This window comes from Camelina sativa, chromosome 5 (assembly GCF_000633955.1).
Source record: "Camelina sativa cultivar DH55 chromosome 5, Cs, whole genome shotgun sequence".
In the NCBI taxonomy this organism is placed as follows: Eukaryota; Viridiplantae; Streptophyta; class Magnoliopsida; order Brassicales; family Brassicaceae; genus Camelina; species Camelina sativa.
Window position 1 is genome coordinate 21379460 of NC_025689.1, and position 10946 is coordinate 21390405.

The window sequence follows — 10946 nt, forward strand, 5'->3', positions numbered from 1 at the left end:
CATGAAGACCAAATCCCAACCAGACAACACCCAAAGGACTCATGGTCGGGCTCAAAACCCTAGAGCTATCGCCATCGCCGCTAGAGAGAAAAAACGTTTTTTTTTAATTGGGATGGTTGTTGATGAATTTTTTACATGTAAAATAATTTGTAATAAGTTGTGAAACGTCTTTGAAATTTGACAATAATAATATTTGTAATGATGAGTATTTGGCAAAAATTTTGGTAGAGTATAATTTAGCTTTAGATTATTGTAATAATTGTTATAATATAATATAATAAAAATATAAATTAGTGTATGAAGGTAAATACAAATATAATTTTGGTAGGGTATAATTTAGCTTTATATTATTGTAATAATTGTTTTAATATATTAAAAATAGAAAAATATATATAAATGTATGAAGATAAATACAAATATGATTTTTTCTCTAACTAAAATTATTTATATATTTACTTCAAAAAATAAAATTTCTTTTTATAATTTTTAAAAATTGTTTAGGTTTAGTATTTATTTTCTTCAATGATTTTAGTACTCGCACTTCATGTGATCCTTATCTAGTGAAATAGAAACACAAGTTTTTATTTTTTTAACTATAATTATTAAATATTTTTCATATTTGAATATTGAATATCTTAAAATTTCAAAAAGAACTCATTAATTTTAAGTATAATTAATTAGACTTAGAAAATATAATTAACTTGAAAAAAAAAATATAATTAACATCATTTTCCAAGCTGCATCTACATATATCTGCCAGAGCACCCACCCCCACCTGTCTTTCTATCTTTGTGTTCACTTTCATTGGAATCTCAGAAACGTTTCATTTATTTTCTCTAAGTATATATAAAAAAAAAAGAAAACTCTCTCCCACTTGGGTTCATCACTCTCACTGTACCTCCACATCTCTTCGCTCCAACAGCCTCCGATCTCTTCATAAATCGATGGCTTCTTCCATTGCTGCTTCCACTTCCCTGCAAGCTCGTCCTCGCCAACTGGTCTATTTCTCTTCTTCCCTCTAATATCCTCTTTTGATTCATCTAATCGTGTGAACAGATCTGATTGTTTCCTTTGCCTTTTATGATACGGATCTCGATCTAGTTATATGGTAGATCTAATTCCAGAATCGTTTGCCCAGCTCTAGTCCGACTTTGATCTGTTGAAATGGCTGCTTTGCTCGATCATTTGTAATTGGAATAGTTATCTTCTAAGAATTTTTCACTGGAAGTTTTAGTCTGGTCGATCTGATCGTTAACGGCACACTTGTGAACATTGTTAGAATGCAGCGATTAGTTCTTAGTTGCTTCTGTTTAACTATTTGTTTGGTAATTCAAGCAACTGAGGAGCTTCGGTTCTCGCAGATTGTTTTGCTATTTTTTTTGGTTTTATTTGATTGCTTTTGCGAGTTTTGTTTTGCATTGTACTGATTGAAAGAGATTTGTGGAATGATGATTGATGGCAGGCGATTGCGGTAAATCCGATAGAATGCAATGCCTTTGGAAGAAGCAATCTTTCTTTTAAGATTCGTCAGCTTCCTTCCCGCTTGACCGTTTCCTGCGCTGTAAGACTCTCTTCTTCTCTCATACATATATAATATGATGCTTTCCGATTCACCTTTTACATCACAAAACTGTTACTTTAGAAGTTTCAGCAATGCGTTTTGTTTTGTTTTTTGTTGCTTGATTTGGTTGCGGATAACAATATATTATTGATTAATCGGTTGTTGAACACAGGCTAAACCTGAGACAGTGGACAAGGTGTGTGCAATTGTCAAGAAGCAACTCTCTCTTGATGATACCAAGAAAGTTGAGGGTGCCACCAAATTTGTTGATCTCGGTGCTGATTCTCTCGACACGGTAATTCTTTGTCTTTCCTCCATCCGCTTTAACAACAACCATTGGTTCCAACTCCTGATGCATTATATAACCAATGCCCCTTTGTCATCTTTGTCGCTTGCATATGCTGTGTTCATTGTAAAAGCAAAACTTTGAAATATATATATATATATATATATATATATATATATATATATATATGCGTTTGACATTTTCTCATGTGTATGATTTCACAGGTGGAGATTGTGATGGGACTAGAGGAAGAGTTTGGGATCGAAATGGCTGAGGAGAAAGCACAGACAATCACCACAGTTGAGAAAGCAGCTGAGCTCATCGAGGAGCTCTTGTTGGAAAAGGCCAAGTAGAATTCGTTTATTACCCATTAGCAACAACGAAAACACGAAAAACCAAACCCCAGTATCATCTTATTGTTTCGTTAGCTATAGAGCGATTGTGTCCGTTGAGACTTATTCTATTTTGGGGAAATTATTACAAGACTTTGTATTTCTTCTACAACTTTTTATTCCACCTTACAAGTTATCGTTGCTAAGTTATCAAGTATCTTACTGCTTATTTATCTCTGGTAATTTTTAACTGCCAAAGTTTGATTCCTCTTGTAACATGATGCATTTTCAAAATTAGCTTAACTCAAGAATATTGAAGACTTGTCGTGTTCCAATCTCTGTTGGGGATACACTTAAAACTTAATATGAGTAGATCAATCATGCTTTTACGATTTATCTAAAGCAAACTGAAGTGTGGCTTACGGTTGATTTAAATCGATAGTTTTTATTTCATTGGATTTGTTGCTCAAACGGTTTTGAAAAACAACTATAGGAAATTCATCTCTTCAAGTAAATAAACTTAATTAACACTCAAATTGCTAAATCATTAGAGGAGCATCATTATGGCAACAACATTGAACATTATGAGGAGAAACAGAAACAATATAACATGCTCCACCTCTCAACCCTCTTGCTCGACAAGCCGGTAGACATTCATTGACTTCCAAACCTGGGCCGAATACACTGAGAAATGCAGTTCCCTGGATCTTCTACACGTATACAATCCACACAAATATGTTATATGATTATATAAATGACATATATCAACGTTGGAACTATTTTTTTAATGGAAGATCTTACAAACACATATATAAATTGCACACTTGAATGTACAAGACTACTGGCTATTATCAATTTTATTTTTCTATAACATCCTGTTCAACTATTGATATTAAAATGATAGTAAAAGAAAGAGATGTATTTTTGTGAGAAATCACATACCTGCAGAGGCTATAAAGTCATTCTTGGACAATGAAACTGTCAATGTTACTACAAGAAAATAAGCAATGAAAGTTTTTGTGATACCCATATATATATATATATATATATATATATATATATATATTTAATATTTTTATTGAAGAAATAGAGATGATTTATAGTTTTCTAGTTCTTCACAAAAATATCTTATTATATATGTGACTCTTAGTCTAGTAAAGTATTAAATTTCCTCCGATATTGTTTTTGGTTACTGTAAGTGAGATTTCCACATTTGCTAACAACATGTTATTCTAGGTAAAAATATTAACATTTTCCGTATAGTGCATGTCCTGATTCAAATAATTCAACATTATATTACTTGGTTAATTCAAAGAAATATAATGTTAGTCAAAGTTATTTGAATAGATGAAAGATCTGAGCATACCATAGAAAGTCATTTTTTAAAGTACATTTGACTTCCACAATTCTTTGTGACTATATAAAGGGCAAAAAGGGAAATAAACGATAAGGAATGTAACGGATAATTTTGAGTAATGAAAATGCAATAAAATGTAGAGAATGAGTCAAAATCACAGATCTCTCAACTAAATCCACCTCTCTTCACAAGCTCTCTTATGTTGCCGCCAGTGGCGGAGCTAGAAAATGAGTTATCAGGGTCAAAAAAAATTTTAAGAGGTTAATTATGTTGTTAAATTTTTTTATAGGGATCAATTATGCTATTTTAACAGGATTAATTTGATTTTTTCCCCTAAAAATTCACCAGAGTCATTTGACCCACATGATCCTATATTGGCTCCGCCCATGCTCGCCGCACTTCACGGTGTCGATATGTCTTGGGCGGCGTTTCACGCTGTCGAAGTTGTTTCCTCTCCACGGTTCCAACACAAAAATATCGGTTACCAAGCAATTATTCAATCGTTTCATGAACAGATAACCTACAAAAAAAACTGAGAGATTTAATATTAAAAATAAATAATTAATTAGATAATCAGGATAAAATTAGAATTTTGAATTTGTTAAAAAATCATGGATATTATAATTATACTAATTATTTTGGGTTTTAAATGACATGTTTTTATTATTTCGTGTATTTTTATTCTAATCAAAAATAATTGAGTATTAGATTGTTTAGAAATGCAAAATAAAATTTCATTATTATATTAACTATATATGTATATAATATATTTTGTATTTTTAATCTACTATAGTTTTACATCAATACATTGTGTAGTGTATATATAATTTCCATTGTTTACATATAGTAGTTTATCTATATATACATTTTTTTATAACAATTTGTGTCAGCTCGAACCCCGCAGGAGTATATTTATTAATAAAATCTCTCTTCTTAAGTTATGCACTTATGCTGATTTGGAGAAGGTAAACTCTCTTCCTAAGTTATGCTGATTTGGAGAAGTAATTTTTTTTTTTAACAATTTGTATCAGTTCGGACCCCAAATTTTTTAAAAATTAAATTTATTATCAACAGTTTACCTTCTCCAAATGTATATATAGATTATTTAGATTGTATAATTTTAGTTGGATAATAATATGTGAAATAAAATAGATAAATATACCAAAAGAATACATAGAGAAATATTATACAATGTATCATTTTCAAAACTTAGAGAATGACCCGTGGACAATTATTTTATATAACTAAATGGGAAAATATTCGATTGTGTATGCACATATAGATAATATTGTTTATCATGATTGATTTTGTAGGATAAAAGATTTTGCCAAATATCAGTTTCAGAAAATAACTTAACTATCTTGAAAATATTAGTGAAAAATATACAAACAATCTGAATTGTATGGAAAGTTTATCACCTATAAAGAGCTCGATCTCTTCTTAAATTCACATTATTTTTCTTTATTTAATATAACTTTTCTTTTCTTTAAGTAGGACTATCTGGCTAAAATGGCCAATAAGACGAAAAAAAAACGATTTGGTTATCATAAGACTACCATAATAAAAGAAAAATCTGAAGTAAATATTTATAGGAAGATATGACATTAAACGAAATTACATTAAATAATTTAGATTTTTGTAGAGTTTTCTTAAATTAATTAGATTCTAGTATAAAATAATTATTCATAATCACGTTTTTATTTTGCTTTAATTGCGAGATTTTAGTTATCACATTAACTATCTTTTGTTATAAATTGTCTAATTTGGAAACTAATTAATTATAACCATAAAAGATTTTAATTGTAATTACTGAATTTTTTAATTAGAGATGTTTCTTATTGTCAACAAATTAAAATGTAATTTTAATATAGATAAATAATTATAGTTATTATCTAAAAAATATAAAATAATTTGAGAATAATAAAGTAAAATAAATAATAATGACTTTAACTGTATAAGAAAACCTTATATTTGAGAACTGAAATAAACACCATGACAAAAAAAAAATAACTACATTATAAAAATTCCAAGTATATGATATTACAAAATATTGATAGTGCTTTGTAATCCAAAAAGAAAAAAAAAGTATAATAAACACTCTATTGTTTCTCCATCATTATCTTTTTTTTTTTCTTATAAAGATTTCCAAGATTTGGAGACAGATTCACGAGTCAACATATGTTGATACAGATCTAAAAAATCATGAAAAAGAGGGTTTACCAATTATGTAGTTCTGATTGCTGATATATAATCAGAGTTTCGGTGTATAGTATTTATAGGGTGAACAGTAGGTTGAAGAAATAAATATTTCCAAGCAAAAAAATCTGATTTAATAACTAATTAGGGAGTAAATCATTGTAATTTGTTTTTTAAGGAATATGGTAGGGATATGATATCTTTTGGTATTTAAATTTGTTTCTTTAATTTGATTGTTAACATATCTTAAGGTAAAATAATCGAAATTAATGTTTGGAAATCGAAAATCTCAGCTGATATTTTTAGCAATTAATAAATTATTTATTACAAAGATTTTTTGGAATTTTTTTTTCAAAAATCGCATTCTTAGTATTATTTAAATTAATTACCAAGTTAATATTTAATAATTAATACAATGGCATCCTTGTAAATAGGTGGCAAGTTCAGGATTTATTTGCTAAGGGGGGTGTATTCAACTTGACATTTTAGGTGATTTGTATAAAAGTTACAAATACTATGTTATTCAATCATGAATTTTAAAAAGTCTCATGAAATCCACTGTTATTGAACTGATGATTTAAAAATCTACTTTAAAATCCAATGTTATTCAAAACAGTTTGTGAATTTGGATTTTAATAAGTTTTAGGAATTCTGGAGGATTTGAGAGGATTTGTTTAGTTAAAAATACAGAAATCTAAATCTCACGGTTTTAGGTGGGATTTGAAAGAATTTTACCATAAATCATATCAACTTCCTTAAAATCTATCAAAATTTCAAATTTTCTAAATCCCATAGAATTCTCCAAAATCATTGTTTCAATACACCCCCTAAATGTACTTGCAAAATGTATATATAGATTAAACATCCACACAAAAATAATTTAGAATTTTTATGACATTCTTCTAACACTGCACCGTCTCTCCTGCAGAAATTCGTCGCCTAAACATCGATCTACCACATTTGGAAGCAGCACAACAACTTGGTACACAACCAAATCTTCGTACCTCTCACTACAATCTCCAAAATTATTCATAAGAAGGTTAGAAACATCATCATTGCACGATTGATAACACCTAATACGATCTCCCTAGGATGGAACTCCGATGAAAGGCTGAAGACAAACGGATAGTGATGAGATTCGATGGTGATGGTGCGTGAATGATAATGTGGGTGGATATGGTGATGATCGAGTGATAAAACAATGATGAGATGGTGAGGATTGTTTCGATGGTTATATGGATGGTAGCAAAGTGAAGAGTTTCTGAATCACAAAGTGTATAGAAACCTAGAATCCAAGAACGCATTCAAGGATTCGAATTGAGAGAAAAAAAGTTTAACAATACTTGTTCATACTACTTCTTCGCTAAAGAACAAAGAGGCGTAGCTTTGGGGCTTTATAATTAACCCTAGGGCTCGGCACTCCAAGCAACAGGAAGTTCAAAATAAAACAACAAGACGTTTAAAGGAAATAAGAAAACAGCAAAACGTCTAGGTGACCTGTAGTAGTACAGAAGTCACTTGTACTAGTTCAGAAGTACATTATTCCCCATTGGTAATGACTTCTAGATAACTCGACGTAGTGATCCATTTGCCTCATTAAAAACCATACTGAGAAAACCCATTGGGACAAAACTCAGTTATGGGAAAAAGAGTACAAACTTCACACCTAAGTTATCTAGTTATCATTACCGGGTGAAGTTTTCAAGGTGGATATGTTGAAGACTTGGATCCTCGGTAGGTTGAATGACCCGTCAACTATGAGTGAGTGAGCTTTCTTGGCCATCTCCTTAGCTCTTGAACGAGTGATCCTTCCCACCATCTCCGGTTTCTCTGCAGCCTCTGGCTCCGTTCTTGCCACGATCTTATCAACACCGAAAGCGATTCCGAAAGCGATTCCGCAACTTGATGCAAGATGGATCTAATGAACTCATTTTGTGATTTCCCAATTTTGTAACCTTGTTTTTATTTTTCTTGCCAAGGTTTCAAAAACCATAGACTTAATTTTTGTAAAAGCCAAACTTTTCAATTTATAATAATATTAACTTTCTTAGCCAAAAAAAAAAGAAAAAAAAAAGAGTGGCTTCATAGACATACGAGTCTTAGAACGTTTTGAATCCTTACGTGATGCCGTTTTAGAACCCGATCTTTGTCTGAAAATTTAGACTAATATCTCTTACTTGTTACCACATCTTGTTTCACGAACATTCGATGGTTTTTTTTACTTACCAAAAAAAAAACATTCAATGGTTTTTTCCTTTTTAATTGTCAACAAATAATTTGAGTCATTTCAATAGATCATAGTTTATTTCAGTATGTTTCTATTTGATATATGGATATGATAAATTTAAATACTAAAGGCACATTATTATGTTATTTTTCCTTCCAGTACAGATAAATAATTTTTAAAGTTTTATATGTTCTTAAAGCATACCCCGGCCCCCAGGGACCAAGATCTAGCTAGTGAGTAATTAAATTTATTTCATCTTCTTGTTTATCTTTGAAATCCTTTATATGGAATCATTTTAAAAAACATTTTGTTCTTTTTCTGTATATTAATTTAGTAGATTTTACATTTTTTTTAGTTATTAGTTTTTTAAAGGTACATAGAAATTACAATTCTCATTTTTCCTGAATATATTATATACAAAATATATCTAATCTGATATAATGAAAATACATATGCAATTAGATTTCTATATACTAGCGTATAAATTATTATCATTATGAAATAGATTTCTATATATCCCTAGCGTATAAATAATTAACATTATAAAATAGATTTCCATATTAGTAGTTCCCTTTTTTTAATCAGGTATTGGAAAGTTCCCTTTTTTTTTTTAATTAGTTAGTCAAATTTACATATCTAGGGTTTACTTTTTTTTCCGCAGGATCCATCTATATATACATCACATCTCAATACGTTACGTCTATCTGTGTGCAAATCGATCGAGTAATATTTTTCTTTCTCATTCACTTTATTGAATCTCCTTCTCGAGACAGAACCATGTCGCTGAAACCTAGCGCCAGGACGGAGGCCCGACGGAACCACTACAAAGTTGTGGTGGATGCGGAGGAGGGGCGACGAAGGAGAGAAGACAACATGGTTGAGGTTCGTAAAATCAAACGTGAGGAGAGTCTGATGAAGAAGAGGCGTGAAGCTCTTGATGATTTCTCGGGATTGGTCGACGACGATATGAAGTTGGAGAGTTTGCAAGATATGGTCGCTGGGGTTTGGTCGGAAAATCCTGACTGGCAGCTTAATTCAACTACTCAGATCAGGAAGCTTCTATCTATCCGCAGAAGTCCTCCAATCGATAAAGTGATAGGCTCTGGAGTCGTGCCTCGGTTAGTTGAGTTTCTTAAGAAAGAAGATAACCCTAAGATTCAATTAGAGGCAGCTTGGGCTCTAACAAACATTGCATCTGGAACATCGGATCACACAAAGGTCGTAATCGAACACAATGCTGTTCCAATCTTTGTCCAGCTTCTTGCTTCACCCAATGATGATGTCCGTGAACAAGCTGTATGGGCGTTAGGTAACGTTGCTGGTGATTCAAAGCAGTGCCGTGATTATCTTCTTAACTGTGGAATACTTGCTCCGCTTCTCAATCAGCTTAATGAGCATACCAAATTGTCTATGCTTAGACAAGTCACATGGACCTTGTCAAACTTGTGTCGTGGTGGTGGCCAGGTGAATCCCGAGGCGCTTCAAGCCCTTGGACGATTAATTCGTTCTACCGATGAACAAGTCTTGACAGATGCTTGTTGGGCTCTCTTTTACATCCCTAAAGGGACCAATGATAAAATCCAGACTGTCATCGATGCCGGTGTTGTCCCAAGACTTGTTGAACTTCTCCTCCATCCTTCTATATCAGTGGTAACTCCTGCGCTTCGCACCGTTGGAAATATAGTACGTGGAGATGATCTACAAACACAGTTTGTGATCAATAGTGGTGCTCTGCCTTGTCTTGCCAACCTTCTAACTCAAAACTATAAGAAAAGCATTAAAAAGGAAACTTGTTGGACGATTTCAAACATCACAGCGGGAACCAAAGAACAGATCCAAGTTGTATAAGAGGCTAATTTGATTGCACCCTTGGTCAAGCTGCTTCAATGTGCTGAATTTGACATTAAGAAAGAAGCTGCGTGGGCTATTTCAAATGCAGCTTCAGGTTCTCATGATCAGATCAAATACCTTGTAGAACAAGGATGTATAAAACCGTTATGCGATCTCCTAAGATGTCTAGATCCAGAAATCCTAATTCTCTGCCTTAAAACATTGGAAAACATTTTGAAAGTGGGAGAGGAAGAGAAGAAGTTGGGTAATACAGGGGACATGAACCATTACGCTGAGCTGATTGATGATGCAGGAGGGCTAGACAAGATGGAGGACCTTCAGAACCATCATGACAACAGTGAGATTTATGACAAGGCTCTAAGAATTATGGAGACATACTGGCTTGAAGAAGATGAGGGAACACAACAATCTCCTGAGGGATTCAACTTCAACTGAAGGAATGGAATAAGAAGCTCGTAGTTTGGGCATAGGATTGGAATAAAGTATCTTTCAAAGAAAAAAATATAGCTACTGTATATAGGATTGTTCCTGTAATGATAAGATGCCAGTTTGCTTTGATCTATTTTCTTTTACTCTGTTTTTGGTGACTTTAAACTTGTTTAAAATTTAGACAGTATATTTTAATAATTACCACATCGTAGTTTTTTGTTGTCAACTCGTTGCGATAAAACTTGTAATGGATTTCTTTCAATAAAGTTGAACAAATGAGTCTAACCACAGCGATAACACAAAAGTTAAACATTCCTAAATGCAAAAATGCAGTGGAAACCATAAACCTTACAAACAAGTGCATCTGAAAACGCAAATATGACTGCGTCTACTCGTTAACATCACGACTCAAGGCAGAAAAGCGAAAAACAAAGTCAAATATCTAGTGTTAAGAACAGATTGATATATTTTTTAACTAATAACAACAAAAGAAGTAGTGTATATATATATATATATATATATATATATATATATATAATAAATATATAGTTACAAATACATGACAGTCTACGCAAATTTTGAAAAGAATAGAACATTTTTTCTCTTCGGGAAGCCACAAAGAATAGAGATTAAACACTTACATTGTTATACATGAAGTAGTAGTAAACACTTTCTTCTCAAGCCACGACTGCTCTCTTTCCTTTGCT

The 10946-nt window shown here is 31.8% G+C and overlaps 2 protein-coding genes across 2 annotated transcripts; both read left to right on the top strand.

Moving 5' to 3' along the window:
* Window positions 788-2393, top strand: LOC104787335 (acyl carrier protein 3, chloroplastic-like). Its single transcript, XM_010512902.2, has 4 exons — window positions 788-998; window positions 1463-1561; window positions 1734-1856; window positions 2072-2393. The coding sequence occupies exons 1-4, from the start codon at window positions 945-947 to the stop codon at window positions 2198-2200; spliced, it is 405 nt and encodes a 134-aa protein (XP_010511204.1). The 5' UTR covers window positions 788-944; the 3' UTR covers window positions 2201-2393.
* On the top strand, window positions 8737-10150 carry LOC104789456 (importin subunit alpha-1-like). Its single transcript, XM_019245503.1, has one exon. The coding sequence runs from the start codon at window positions 8737-8739 to the stop codon at window positions 9805-9807; it is 1071 nt and encodes a 356-aa protein (XP_019101048.1). The 3' UTR covers window positions 9808-10150.

What these genes read in the sequence shown, in the direction of transcription:
- LOC104787335 (XM_010512902.2), top strand. Translation starts at nt 945, where the DNA reads ATGGCTTCTTCCATTGCTGCTTCCACTTCCCTGCAAGCTCGTCCTCGC. An exon ending in AAGCTCGTCCTCGCCAACTG is followed by an intron (nt 999 to 1,462) that starts GTCTATTTCTCT and finishes GATTGATGGCAG; the next exon opens with GCGATTGCGGTAAATCCGAT. An exon ending in GCTTGACCGTTTCCTGCGCT is followed by an intron (nt 1,562 to 1,733) that starts GTAAGACTCTCT and finishes TGTTGAACACAG; the next exon opens with GCTAAACCTGAGACAGTGGA.
- LOC104789456 (XM_019245503.1), top strand. Translation starts at nt 8,737, where the DNA reads ATGTCGCTGAAACCTAGCGCCAGGACGGAGGCCCGACGGAACCACTAC.